At 47.3% G+C, this 15,269-nt stretch overlaps 1 protein-coding gene across 3 annotated transcripts in view; it reads right to left on the bottom strand.

The window, feature by feature from the left end:
* Positions 1-15,269, bottom strand: part of LOC138748535 (ras-related C3 botulinum toxin substrate 1-like) — a 64,438-nt gene that overhangs the window by 14,375 nt on the left and 34,794 nt on the right. For 2 of the 3 annotated variants that reach the window (XM_069908906.1, XM_069908905.1), the window contains exons 2-6: positions 11,429-11,567; positions 7,731-7,802; positions 6,397-6,514; positions 3,996-4,058; positions 527-686 (exon numbers count right to left, since the gene is read on the bottom strand). In XM_069908906.1, the coding sequence (XP_069765007.1) occupies positions 527-686; positions 3,996-4,058; positions 6,397-6,514; positions 7,731-7,802; positions 11,429-11,567 (552 nt within the window). The remainder of the gene's footprint in view (positions 1-526; positions 687-3,995; positions 4,059-6,396; positions 6,515-7,730; positions 7,803-11,428; positions 11,568-15,269) is intronic. The other variant, XM_069908908.1, reaches the window with a different exon arrangement.

Genomic DNA, 15,269 nt, shown 5'->3' on the forward strand with positions numbered 1-15,269 from the left:
CCCAGGGTTGAATCCACCAATGTAAAGAGTTTCTACATTCTCCCCATGTTCACTTGGGTTTCCTCCGGGTGTTCCAGTTTCCTCCCATGTTCCAAAGGCGAACAGGGTTAGTAGATTCATTGGTCACATGGGTGTATTTGGGCAGTGTGGGCTGGAAGGACCTGTAACCACACTGCTTCTCCAAATTGAAAGTTTAAATCAAGTCCACTTCGACCATCAGACACCCCCTTCCTCCCCACATTTTCACATTAATCCCACTTTTAAAATTTCTCCTCACATCCCCGTCTACACACCCATGGGGTTCTATCACTCACACACACACTGGGGCAAATCAGTGGTCAATTATCCCCGCAACCCATCAGTTTATACAAGCTGTTCCATTGGACCCCTTTATGAACATTCCAACACACTGCGCCCTTTATAACCAATGGACACTGCATCACAGAAGCAGGCCCTGGGCCCATCTGGCTTGAGCCAAACTTTGTGTGGTGGTGCAGTGGCGCCGCAGAGACGGGAGAGCTCATACCGATCTCCTTTGTCATAGCAAGCCCTTGAGGATAGGTGATAGGCGCCAGCTTCTTTTCCTTCAACTTCTCAATGGTGTCCTTATCATCCCTCAGGTCCAGCTTGGTGCCCACCAGGATGATTGGAGTGCTGGGACAGTGATGCCTCACCTCCGGGTACCACTGTGGAGAGAGAATCAAGTCCAGTTTATTGCTATCTGATCGCACAAGTACAACCCGATAAAACAGCGTTCTCCTGTCCTCGGTGCAAAGCACGTAGACACACAACACACATACAGGACAAGTATTCATTGGTGCAAGTAAATAAATATTGCTTCATGAACACGAGAGTCTTGGATGGTCAGTATGAGCAGTTCCTTTGGTCGTTCAGCGTTCTCATTGCCCACGGGAGGAGCCTGTCCCTCAACCTGGTGGTGCTGGCTCGGATACTCCTGTATCCCTTTCCCAACAGGAGCAGCTGAAAGATGCCGTGTGCAAGGGGGTACTCAATGTTTTTCCGCACCGTCTTCAGACAATGATCTCGGTAGATCATGTTGATGGGTGGCAGGGAGACTCCACTGATCCTCTTCGCCACTCTTATAGTCCTGCTTCATTTCTCTGCAGCAACCGTACTGCGCTTTGATGCAGTCGGACCGTTCATTCTCGATAGAGCCTCTGTAGAAGGTTGCCATAATGGTGGCCGGTAGCCTTGCCCGCTTCAGTCTTCTCCTGACAAGTGAAGAGACATTGTGTGTCCACGATAGGTCACTGGATAAGTGAACCCCAAAGGCGTTGAGACTCAGGCTGTTCCTCTCGCACCATATCACGAGATTTCCCCCCTCCTCTCTGCAGTGCGACTCATCGTCGCTGAGGAGGCCAACAACTTCTGTGACATCTGCAAACTTGATGACCCCATCGGACCAGGATCCGATGATGCAGTCGTGGGTCAGTCGCGTGAACAAGAGTGGGCCGAGCACTAGCTCACGGGTGGGTGGTTGGGGGGGGGGGGGGGGGGGAGGGGGGGGAAGAACCAATCCTCAGTTCTCTGGTGCCTGGCCTAACTCTTGGCATTTCAGGACTCGCAGGCCGAAGCGATTAAGGGGTGATCTCAAAGAGGTGTACAAATTTTGATTAGGCTGTCATGGTCACATACTTTCCTTTGTCAGGAGGAGGAGAGTGTCAAGATCGCCCGTGTGGCAATGAGAAGGTCAGAAGGGATGAGCTGGGCGGTGTTTGGGGAGTTGAAGTGTGCAATGTTGTGCTAAGTGAATAATAAGAGAAAGTTGACTTCATGGTGGCTGAAAGAAACGAGTGAGTGTACTCTTCATCTGTGGTAAATCAGTGCTGCTACAAAGATATATTTGGAGTGCTACATTCACCCTATTACAGGAAGAACATGGAGGCTTTGGAAAGGGTAGAGGGTATAAGCTTCCTACAGGGAGAGAGAGGTTGGACAAACTCTGGATTGTTTTCTCTGGAGATGAGAGGGGAGATCTGACCTGATAAAATCAAAGGGTTTTCCTCGGGTAAAAAAAAAATCACATATAAGAGGACGTGTGATTGGGAGTTTAGCAGAGATACGTCGGGAGCAAACAAGGGATGGCACAGTTCGCGTTGTGGTTAGTGCCACGCTGCTACAGCACCGGCGACAAGGATTCAAATCCAGGGCAGCAGCCATCATCAAAGACCCATGACCACGCGCTCTGCTCTCGCTGCTGCCATCGGGAAAGAGGTGCCGGTGCCGCAAGACTCGCACCCACCAGGTTCAGGAACAGCCGCTCTCCCTCCGCCATCAGACCCCTCAATGACAAACTTGATCAGGGACTCGTTTAAGGACTCTTGCACTTAATTGATTTTCTTTTTGTTCTCTTTGCATTGCACAGTTAGTTTGTTTACATTTGGTATCTGTTTACAGTTCTTTATTTGTTTTTAGGTGTGTAGGTTGTGTGCAGTTTGTTTTTTGCACTGGTAATTCTGCCGCGCCTGCAGGAAAAAGGAATCTCGGGGTTGTATGTGATGTCATGTATGTACTCTGACTACAAGTCGGAAATCTGTCTGTAAGGAGTTTATACATTCTCCCTGTGTCTCCAAGGGTTTCCCCCAGGCTCTCCAGTTTCCTCCCACAGTTTGGAATGTACTGGGGTGGGGCGGGTTGTAGATTAATTGCAGGTAATTGGCAGCACGGGCTCAGGGGTCGAAATGGCCTGGTACCATGTTGTATGTCTAAATGTAATTTATTTTTAAAAATTTAATTTAATTTAAATAATTAAAACTTAATTATATAAAAAAAACATACAGAGAGAGAGAGGTGAGTGCCTGGAACAGACGGCCAGGGGTATAGGTGGAAAAAAAATACTTTAGCTGTGCTTGAGAGGCTTCTGGACATGGGGGGGGGGGGACGAAGTGTTTAGAAGGATACGCATCGTGTGCAAGCTGCAGAGCTTTAGTTTAACAGGCATCATGTACAGTACAGATACGGGTACATGGGTTGAAGGGCCTGCTCCTGTATTGTTCTATATTAAGTTTGTTTTATTCTTCCCACATTCTCAACATCACTGAGCCATTCTGCCTCGGTATCCATGATGCCAGTCGTCGAGCACCAAGGGCAACGGGGTCACAGTGCCAAGCGACTGGGGTTCAAATCTGACACTGCCTGATAGGAGTTTGAACATGCTCCGTGTGTCTGAGTGGGTTTCCTCCAGGAGTTCCGGTTAATTGGACAGCACAGGTACTTGGGCTGGAAGGGCTTGTTTACAGTGTTCCCTCTAAATGTTTAGTGGTCAGTGGGCTGAAAAAATCTTAAGTTGTGCAAATTTTTTTCCTGTGACAAAAGTCTGTGTGGACTGAATGCTTGTGCAAATCTAAACTTGAAATTGTTTCAAGATCATTTTGGCCCAGCCGATCTTTCATGGTGAATAAAATGGTGTTGGCATGTTTGATTGCATTCTACAAAGTAACATATTTAGTTAAGATTTTATTCTATACTTTGAACTTCAGTTTGTTGTTCCATTAAATAAAATATTAATGAGTATTTCTTATTTTTATGTGAATGTCGACATAAATTAATCGCAATAACACCCATCAATTCACAGATTATTATTAAAGTTGCTGGAAATGGTTAAATCAAAACTCATTCAATTACAAAGCTAGTTGACTAATGTGAAAATCTTCACACATAGCACGGTTTATTTTAGGTAACTAACCTTTTGTGCACACATTAATTTCCTCTGTGCACTGGTGGCAGAACGTGTGTAAACTGTGCCTGCAACTGTGCTGTATGTCCACACCACGGCCCCCCAGTATGACCAGAAGCCAGTCTCCAGACCGGCAAAGGCTGTCAGTTGAAGCCTACCCACAAACTCATTCCAAGCAACTTGAGCAAGCCATTGCAACCAGGAGTAAGCAGTGAGGCCTCAACAACCGAAAACATGGTGGGACATGGTTCTGGGAGTGAGCAAGGCAGATGAACGTCAGGGGTGTGGCAACTCTTACCTTGGCGCGAACGTTTTCAAATGATGCCGGGCTGACCAAGGAGAAGCAGATCAAGAAGACATCCTGGAGAGGAAAGGAAAGCGATTGGTCACCTTGATGGGTCAACATGGAGGCTCAACCTGTAAATCAGGGCACGCTGGGGGAGGGTGCTCCTGATCTACGGCCGCCCAGTACGGAAGGGGGCCGGACGTGCAGTGGATCTCTCATGGGGTTGGCAAAAATGGCCTTTCATGGGGCCGAGACGGCAGGCGGTCGAGGGTATGGGAAGATCTGACTGACTGCCCATCTTAAATCCAGGCCCGTGCGGTGTTGGAGTGGGAACACGTGGTGTCAGAGGAGACAGTGGCTGAGTTCAGCGAATGGTGGGGCCCTCCAGGGGATGGCGTGTGGTTGACGACAGCAATCATGTTTCAATTTGATGTATAATAGACAGGTGGTCATAATTACTGCTTCTCACGGTGTAGTTGCCACATGCTATGGTGGTTTTTGGCTTTAGTTGCCACTCTGTGTGTGTTTTGTGTTTGTAATGTTATAGTTTGAATAAAGTTTGTTTTGAAAAAAGGAGCACATCAGAGTTAGGTCAGGGGTAGCCAAACAGCAGCATGCAAGCCACTTGCGGCTCTTTGACAGATAATGTGCAGCTCGCGGAGACAGGAGTCGTTCAAGCCGGTGCTCACAATGGTAGTGGCCGTGGCTTGCAATCATGTGATTGTGACTCTCAAAGGTCTGAAGTTCATCGTATGCGGCTCTTACATTCAGCAAAGCCTAGGTAGAGATCATCGAATAGACATCCCCTCACTCCTGATCCCCCCATCTCCAGTGAAAAATTCCCCTCACCGGTAAGCCTCATCTTCCCGGGAGTAGCACCAGGGGATGCTCTTCTCCACCTTTCTCCCCAGTCGCTGGGAAACCACAGCGGGTAGTAGCAGTGACCCCCTCGACACACAGCCCAAGGTCAGAGTACAAAAATCATCTCTCCAGGAAAGGAAGGAGCCACTCATTGTGCTTTTGACGATCATGACAAGGTTGGATAGCGTATGGGGAAGACCAGAACAGGGTGAGCACTTAGTTCCTGATGACCGCTATAGGTCCTATTTACACTGGTCTCATTTTACTCTCCACCATTGACTCCCCAACCCCTCCCCACAATTCGATGCCTCACTGGCACACCCAGTGGTTGATTAACCCACAAACCCATATCATAGGGATGTGGGAATTGGGAGCTCCGGGGTTGGGGTGATCCCCGAATGCCGCAGGGAGAAGGTGCTGAGAGCTCCAGAGTCCAGGCTTGAACCTAGGGACACACTGAGGTAGTGGCTACACGCTAGGCTGCCTGTCAACCACTGGATGGCTATTCCTTCACGTCCTGGATCACAGACAGTATTTACTGTTGCTCCTCCAACTGAGGAGGGCAGCTGCTGGAGCTAAGGTCATTGAGAGGGCTGTAATCACATGGGAATGGGTAAAGATGGCAAATTTCCTGCCCTGAAAGCAGCTGGTGACCAGTTCTGTGGTCATGAGGACAAGGATCGGCCTTCTTTATTCTATTCCCACACCAATACGTGCCTGATCGAGTGTACGTGCCCAGTTTGAACTTTGAAATTGCAGACCAATGCACCTTGGCGAAGTTCCACACTGCGCAACTAGTCACCAAGTTAAACAATATTACAAGTTAGATGCACAAAGAGACTCTTGCGCAGCTGCACCTTGTACGGCCGCTCCACGCACCTCCTCTTTGCCGTATTTGCTGAGCTCCAGTCCCTAAAAAAATTAGTCCCGCACCCCTGGCAGGAGGTGGCGGGATCCACAGACACTCAATGTCGTCGAGAGGACTTTCCTTTGCATCTCTTCCTCTGGTCTTGCGAGAGGAGCCGCATTTGTCGCACCTTCTGTGTGTCTTTATAGGACAAACAAAGCTCTTGTGTATTTTTTGTGTACATAACAATTGTCAGAACCGTGGATCTTTATCTCGACGCTGGAGGCTGGAGCAAAAAGGCGATCCGGTGGAAGATCTCAGTGAGCTGAGCAACACCAGTGTGGGGGGGGGGGGTGGGGTGGGGAAGAATTGTCAATGTTTCAGGTTGAACTTTGATGAAGGGTTCCGACCAGAATCGTGGTCGACGCTTTCACTCCCACAGATGCAACTCAACACGTTAATTTCCTGCATGGATTGTTTCATACTCAGAGCCCCAAGCTGAGTCCCAATGACCCGTCATGCTTCGGAGTGGAAACGTTCGGATTTGGAGCCAAATGGCGATACAACCATACCATGGAGGCCATACATGCTGGGGGGGTGGGGGGGAACATATCTAACCAGAAAGAGCCCCTTGGTAATGCAGGGGGGTGGGGTGGCATCAAATCTCCATTCTGCTGCTCCCTCATGCGTAGGGGACGTACGTACCGTTTGTGGGTAGGAGAGGGGCCGGAGTCTGTCGTAGTCCTCCTGTCCTGCCGTATCCCAGAGCCCCAGGTTCACAGGCTTGCCGTCCACCATAACATTGGCAGAATAGTTATCGAACCTGGAAGAAGAAGCAGAGAAGTGTCGACGATGTGAATAGGGAAGCTTCCTGGCAAATCCATTCTCCCAGCCGCTTGCTGAACGGGTCACGGGGAGCACCCATCACACCGGGAGCTGCACGTCGCCCCGATCTGAATTAGTCCCCTTTAGGTCTGTTCCAGTAGCTTTCCAGACAGCGGTAGACCTCCACTGTTTCCCCCCACTGCCCCCCCCCCACCATCTCCCCGACCAGAGGCCATCCCTGCTGGAAGCGGAAGCTCAGAGGCAAGAACCTTGACTTGTCCGCTGTTCCGGTCAAAAACCAGTCAGCAGATTGCAGCCACTGGCAGAGAGAAATGCACCGACACGGCAATCTCAGGGTTATCACGCCCAAAAGCCAAAATAAAACAGCAGATGCTGAAAATCAGAGATAAAAACAGAAGATGCTGAGGAAAATCTCAGCAGGTTAGACAGCATCCACAGGGAGGGAAACAGTCAAATTGATGCACAAATGCCTCCTGACATGCTGAGCATTTCCTATGTTGCATAGGACGACTCTATGTAGGATGACCCCTTAAATCTGGCACTTACTGCTGACCAATGGATGCTGATAAAAAGCAAATCACAATATTTTAATAACAAATTATCATTTAAAGGTTTACATTTTATATTTTAAGATAAGCCACTGTCAGACTGAGCGGACAGACCCTGCGGAGGAGTGCTGAGACTTCGCAAATAACTAACGGGGCATATGCATGAGATTGCGTCAGAGCTAGCAAGGAAGATGATGACCCGATATTAAGTGTGAATTTTCACGGGATGTCCTATCCACGGCGCGTGGAATGATAATCGACATCGCAAAAGTGGCAGCTTTTTAGCTCGACTGCAAAGGCAGCTCTCAAACGTCAGTGGAGCGACCCGCGTGCAAACCGGCAGCAAAGGGAAACATGGCAAAGCTGCCCGATCATTTAGCAAAGAGAGGGGGAAGTGAATAAAGCGTGATTGTGGACAGCACAAAAACTTGTGGCAATAGGAGACTGCAGGAACCTAGACCAAAAATACACTGCTGGAGAACTCAGCGGGTGATGCAGCGTTTGTGGAGGGGGCAGATGCTTCAGGTTGGAATCCTTCATCAGACTCAAAAGCATCCATTTTTTTCTCCCATGATGCCATTTCACGTGGGCAATCATTTACAGCAGCAGGAAAACAGACACACATCGACTCACAAAGATACTCACACAGTCGGGATGTACTCTCCAGGAAAGGCATTTGTTGTGTAGCTGATCAAGAGGCAGGTTTTACCAACGGCGCTGTGAATGAAAAATGATTAGTTGTCAAACTATGACCATAACAAGCATAGGCAGCCATCTTGCCCCTCCCCGGCAGCTGCGACTGCACTTCTAAAGGCATTGATTTCTCCGTGGATGAATGCACTTTACCACTTGCAAACAGCAGAGGGGCAGAGCAGAGCGTAGCTCAGACCTCAACTCCCCACCGTGACTGCTAGATCAAGGCCTAGTTTATTGATCATCCAATTGCACAGTATGAACCAATGAAACCATGTTCTTTCAAGTCCTCGGTGCAAAATCATATTACACACATCCCAAAAAATACATATGCAGTCTAAATAAATAGTGCCGTGTCAGCCAGCTTGGCGTGATAGAGCAACAGCTGCTGTCCCGAGAGCAGGGTCCCGTACCACGGCCCGAAGCGCCACTCCTGACTTCACCATGTATTATAATTTGTTGCGGCCTAACTGCTAGTGCCAAGAAACAATTTTAATCAACTACCGGGGACAATCATTACCTAAGTTGATGGAAGGAGAAGGAAAGAAAAGAATGGACTCAGTAGAATTTCTGGTGTATTTTTGTTGAATGACAACATTGTCTGACTGGTTTAATGTAACCTAAATTGTATACCTAAAATGGATGGGGGGGGGGTGGTGGGGGGGTGGCTTGGGAGGAGGGAGGGGGGGGAGAGAAAAAGTCACTGTATATGTGTGAAAAAGAAAAAGTGTGTATCATGGCTAATGTGATTTATGGTGTGAAAAATAAAAAATTAAAAAAAAAACACTGAATGTTTATTATGTTTAATGAAAGTTATAATAAATCACATGCCACATCCAACGTCAAATGTGGGAGCCGGCGCCGAACCGCGGATGCCAAAATGTCTGAGGCGCTACAAAAGTCATTTTTTTTCTGCCAAAATGTCTGATTCTGGTAGGGTAGACAGCCAGCAACTTTGTCCTGTGACGTCCGATTAGGGTGAGTGGAGGAACGTTTAGGGGAAAGGTCAGAAGTAGTGTTTTTTTTTTAAAGATGATACAGGTCGAGCACCCCTCTTCTGAAATGCCCCAAAATCCAAAACTTGTTGAGCGCCATCACGACACCACAAGAGGAAAATTCCACCCTTGGCCTCACTTGCCCACATGGGGCTCTGATTGTTACCAGCCACCGTCACCGCCAGGCCTACGTGCATTACTCACGGTGATGACCCCAGAGGAAACATTTTAAAAAGCCGTCCGGCAGAATTTCTAGTATGTGGTGCTTCATTTATCTTCTTTTGTAAGCAGAGATCACTTTTTTTTTGGTAAGTACAAAACATCATTTTAATGTGAAATCTGAAATTCATCTCCACCTAAAATGTTACACTGAGTGTAACTCAGTGGTCCTCAGCCTTTTTTCTTTCTACTCACAATACCACTTTAACTATTCCCTCTGGTCTGTAATTAGTAAGGTGGGATGTGGGTGGAAAGAAAAAGTTTGAAAACCACTATTTTGATCGTCCCTCACTGACTCATCATGTGCATGGTTTCAGAACTCCAAAGGAAATGGGCCAGTGACAATTTATCTCAAGCAAAATATTTCAGGAACATTTGGGTCTAGAGCAGTAGTTTTCAACCTTCCCTTCCCACCCATATTCCACCTTAAGCAATCCCTTACTAATCACAGAGCACCGATGACCTAGGGATTACTTAAAGTGGGATGTGAGTGGAAAGAAAAAGATTGGGAACCTCTGTCATGATGAGCCACATTATTGCATTGATGATAACAGCTTCATAAGTGGAGAGTGAAAGCCTGGTGTTTTTTGTGTTTACCAGCTGATACAGGGATTCTGCTGATGCTACTGTGCAGCTTAGTTACCCGAAACACATTATTCCAAAAGCTCAAACACTTTTGGTCCCATGCCTTTCGGATAAGGGGATACTCGACAGAGAGGTGGGTGCCTGGAATGCATTGTTGGAGGTGGTGGAGGAGGCTGGTCCAATAGGAACATTCAAAAGACACTTAGAGAGGCACATGGGTGTAAGAAAAATAGAGGGTTGGGGTACGAGGTAGGAAAAAGTTTGATGGTTGTAGAGTGGGCTTACATAGGACAGCACAACATCGCAGGCTGAAGGGTCTATACTCTGCTTGTTCCACATTCTTAACGAAACAGAAATCAAAAAGGTGGTCCAGGAAGGGGCTTGTGTTTGCAAGGATTTCCCCTCATCCCTCTCCGTGGGTTTACCTAGGATTACTCAATGTGGTCTGTGGTGTTAAACAAAGGTTGAGAATAGACCACCCCCATAATCTTTCTGTCCTGTGGCCAACTGCTTTTTAACCTTGCTTTTTTTATTGGAGGGGGTAAATAAAATTCCGAGCTGCAAATGTTTAACACAACGAAGTGGTCAAGACCGCATGACAGACAATTGGTGGAGTTAAGTTGCCTCTCCTCAAGGGCCTGCCTCGCTCTTTAAGGTTTTGTTTAAGCATTCCAATGTTAAAGCCCAACTGACGACGGTCCGGTAGGACCTCGGCACGAGAGAGGGAGAGAGAGAGAGAGAGAGAGAGAGAGAGAGAACGAGGCAAACCCACGCCATTTCAAATGTTCTCACCCACATCGAGGGATCAGAACAGGGCCTCATTTGGAGAGGTGCACCTTGGAAGAATGTGGAGGCCACAGAAAGGGAGAAGAGGAAATTTACAAGGATGCTGCCTGGTTTAGGGAGCCCGGCCTTATGAAAACAGGATGAGTGAACTCGGCTTTCTCTCCTGGGAGCGACGGAGGATGATGTTGACCTGATAGAGCTGTTTATGATGCTGAGAGGCACTGATCGTGTGGATAGTCAGAGGCATTTTCCCCAGGGCCGAAGGACATGGGTTTAAGGTGCTGGGGAATAGGTACAGAGAAGATGTAAGGGGTACGTTTTATTTTTTTTAAAATGCAGAGCGTTGTGGGCGCATGGAATGTGGTGCCGGTGGAACAGATACGATAGAGTCTTAAGAGACATTTGGATTGGTACATGGGACTTGGTAAAATAGAGGGCTAAGGGTAATTTATAAGGTAGGGACATATTCGGTAGAACTTTGTGGGACGAAGGGCCTGAATTGTGCTGTGGGCTTGTACAAATCATCTCGAACTACACTCAGAAACAGGTCCTTCGGCCCTTCTAGTCTGAGATGAACTATTTTTCTGCCCAGTCCCTCTGACCTGCACTTGGACCATATCCTTCCCATCTACTTATCCGTCCAAATTCTTCTTTAAATGCCAAAATTGAGCCAGCATTCGCCACTTCAGATGGCAGCTAGCTCCACATTCCCTGTGTGAAGGAGATCCCCCTCATCTTCCAACTTTTCCCCCTTTCCCATCAAAGCCAGCAAAAGTTCACCAAGAGCTCCAAAGGGGACAGCTCGAGGATAAAAGGGCAGGATTCATGAAGCTAAACGGAGGAATCTGGGAACAGGAGAAGGTTGTAAAACCCCAGGACCAGTCTGCCATTTTAAAATTTGATTTAGATATACGACACGGCAACAGGCTATTTCGGCCCACGATTTGGTGCTGCCCAATTCACACCCCATTAACCTACACCCTTGGTATGCTTTGAATGGTGGGAGGGAAACCGGAGCCCTGGGGAAACCCACACAAACACGGGGAGAATGTACAAACTCCTTACAGACAGCGCAAGATCCGAAACCCCAGTCTGGTCCCAATCCTGGCGCTGTAAAGGCGTTGCGCTAACTGCGCCTCAGTTTTGAAAGCACCATGCCCATCAAAAGGCAGCATAGATCCCTCAGGTTTTTGAAACTTCCTGTCTTTGTGCACATAAACAAATTTTTAAAAATTAAAATAAACAAGAATAAAATAATAGGTTAAAAAAAAATACAACACATTTAAGATTGTAAAAGTAAATGTTTTTTGAAGTAACACATAAACCTTTAGTGAAGATGAGTCCAAATATTCAGCCAGCGGAGGGCCTCGTTCGTGCTTCGTAGCTGTTTGAATAAAGTTGTGTTTGAATAAAATGGCGTTGCCCAGGATGAAGAGCTGGTTGATGGCGCTCAACGTTTGGGGGTGGGGGGGGGCAGCGCGAGACTCTTGAAGTCTCTCCTGCTTAGTAAAAGTCACCCTGGTCAGACGTTTTATCTGTAAACTTAGGGGAGGGGGGTTAATTATCTATATTATTATTGTTCATCTTTCAGGCAGTTCCATGGAGGGGGAGGAACCTGCAGATGCAGCGACAGTTAAATGTTTTCAAGCAATGTGACTGAAAATAAAGTTAAATGCTTTAAGGTTTATATATTTGTGCAAATGAAGTTTGTTCAGTGTAAGTACAGTCTAATATTTTTGTCTTTTAAACTATTTATTCTTAATGCAGATATATTAGTTAGGCATTGTAAGAGCAAGACTCAAGCAACTGGAAAATATACTTATCCGATATTTACCAATCCCCATAGGTGCCAGTTCCAGGGGTTTTACTGTATACCCAAAACTCGCTTGTGGAGAACACAGACATGGCCAAGGTCAGAGTTCACTCCTCTGGTTCAATCCAGCCATCCCCTCCTTCCCATGAGCAGTTGCTTGAGGGGAACATTCCCGACTCATCCAATCAATTTCTTTAAGAGTTGACCAGTTGATAAGTCACCAAATGTTAGCCTTGTAAAATCAGTCTGAGATTTTATGGACAATCTAACATTATTTATGCAACTTCCCTCAACACAAAGCAACACTGTAAACAAAAAGGGTGTTTAATGCAAACGATCGAGTGTTTGCATGAGTCAGTGGTTTTGATGTGGAAACTCCAGCGTTCCCAAAAGACAGCAAATGGCTGAGAAGCGAATATGCAACTTCCTGCTCCAAACCTTAGTGAGATCAGAGACCCACAATCATGGGCCTTCACATTACCCCCCTCCCCCCCACCCACCCTACTCAGTCGGAGCGTGCTGCCCAATGTCTGCTATCGGACAGACCCTAGAATGCCTGGCCACCCCAAATCCAATCTGGCCCATGCTAAGCCAGGATGTGGGGCTAGGACAAATAGACTCCCACTTGTCTACATGTAGTGTAGCAAGTGAACACAAAACACGAGAAGAACAGGTTTTAATCAGCTGCACACACCAGTTTTAGTATCTTTGCTGGTTCCACGCGCGCCTGGCTGTCCTTTGCTGGCTCCACGTGTCTGACCGACCCCGGGAGGACTGGCTCGTGTCTAGGTCGGTGATTGAAAGTCGGCCAGATGGGGTCAGCCTCCCAGGTTGCCTCTTGCTGCAAGCTGGTAGGAGGGCGGCCAGTGCTGTGATTGTATCATCCCACTACATGCCTCTTAAACACTGTTAAGAGTAAAACAGACTGCAGAGACTGTGACTGAAGTAAAAATACAATGCTGGAGGAACTCAATTAGTCAAACAATGCATTTTATATAATAAAGATGCATAAGCAATGTTGTGGGCTTGAGCCCTTCAAGGGATGAAACACTGCAATTATTTGGTGAGCACCTTCGCTTTGCCCGCATCAGTGACAGGGATCTCCCAGAGGCCGTTCATTTTAACTCTATGCCCCACTCCCAACGCTGACGAGTCTGTCCACGGCCTCCCAAGACCACCCGTAAACTGGAGGATCAAAACCTAACTTTCCATCTGGGTGCTCTCCAAACAGACGGCATTAACTTCTCCAGTTTCTGCTTGCCACTCCCCGTTCTCCCTCCCTTCCCCATCCCGCTGTCTCCTCCAGCTCCCCGCCCCCTTCCCTTCCAGAGGCTCCCCCCCTCCATGTTTGCTGGTGTTCCCTCCCTCCCTTATTCACCTTGTGCCTGTGGGACCATGCTTCTCCCCCTACCCTACCACCACCACCCCACCATTTTGTTCAAGGGCCTTTCTACATTTTCTAATACCTTGATAAATGGCTGTATAAAGGACACTTTCTGACCTGCTGAGTTTCTCCAGCGTTGCGTTTTTGCTACTAGGTCTGCTCCCCAGCCCCTCTTCCTTGGAAGTTTGTTCCAGGCACCTTGCTCTCTAAATAACTTGCTTTGCAAATCTCCCCTCACCTAAAAACTCTAGTATTTGCCATTTCCACCCCACGGGGAAGGTGGGATTTATCTACTCTGCTGGTAATTGTATGAATTTTTTTAAAATCTAGGCCTCTGGCAGACTGCGGTGATACAACCACCAGCCGACTGCAGGGGGCGATCTCTGTACCTGCAGGAAGACCACCTAAGGGGCTCACTCCACCTGGCTGGCTGTCAATCAAGCCAACCTGAATAGACCCCTAAGGGGCTGACTCCACCTGGCCAGCCGTCAATCAGCCGACCTGAAATTATAGACCTGAGCCGACCCCTCCTGAGCCAGTCACACGGGGAGCCACCAAGGCCTGAACTGGTGTTCAGACTTTTACTGGAATAAAGCCTGTTGTATGATCTTTTGAGTTTGTACTTGCTCGCTGCTACCTCAATGCGGCACACACACAGATCATCTTATCTCGGTGGCTGTTTTTTTTTAAAGATGTCTAACTTCTCCTCATAACTAATATTAAGAAGAAAACATTCCAGTTAACCTGTTTGGCACCCTCCTCAAAGCCTCTGCCTCTTACCTGCAAATCGACTACTCTAAACTGTGCACGATACTACAAAGGCTGCCTGGCTAAAGGATTGTGCAGCGGCTGAGAGTTTCCTTAAAAAAATAGCAGCACGGAGGAGTCACGTGAGGGAGTAGTGGCCAGTTGGGGAACTCCAGCCCTCTCCGGAAAAGTTTAAAAAAAACACAGAAAACACAAAGCCACAAACATAAAAATTAAAATAAAGTGAAAGTAAAGGTGGGAAGAAAATGGCAACGAAGAAAGAAAAGTCGAAAGCAACGGGATGAAGAGAAGAAGAAGGGACGTCGGAAGAAGAAGGTGAAGGCCTTACCTGTCCGAGGAGGCCCGCCGCGAAGAGAGAAGCCCGCTCCCTAAGGTCAGTCGAAGTCCCGAGCTTGGGACTACAAAAATGGCTCGCGGAGCCAAGCAAAAGTGCGCAACCGCGCATGCGCAAGGAGTCGCGCATGCACGATGCGCAAGACAAAAAAAACAGGAGGGGGGACCAGCTGAGGAGTCGATCTCCACAGCTGAGAATGACAGCTACAGCACAAGAACAAGAGGAGAACATAGAAAACGAGAACAAGAAAGAAGAGAGTAAAAAGAAAACAAGGAAACAAGAGATGACCAACCCAGAGGAAGAAGAAGAAGAAGAACATAGAGAAATGGAAGAAGAAGGGAAAGGCAAGACAATGGATATATATTTTTTAAAGAATATATGGAATCAGTAAAAGTATGGCAATCACAAGAATTTAGTGAAATAAAAAGAAGAATTAAAAGTACAGAAGAAAAAATGAATAGATTAGAGATGATCATGTCAGATATAGGAAAAAGAGTGGACAAGGTGGAAGAATGAGAAACAGCCATAGAAATGGAAGTAGAGGACGTAAAAAAGAAATCAGAAGAATCTAATAAAAAAGTTAAAGAGACACAAGAGCTGTTAGCTC

Source organism: Narcine bancroftii, chromosome 13 (assembly GCF_036971445.1).
Source record: "Narcine bancroftii isolate sNarBan1 chromosome 13, sNarBan1.hap1, whole genome shotgun sequence".
NCBI lineage: Eukaryota > Metazoa > Chordata > Chondrichthyes > Torpediniformes > Narcinidae > Narcine > Narcine bancroftii.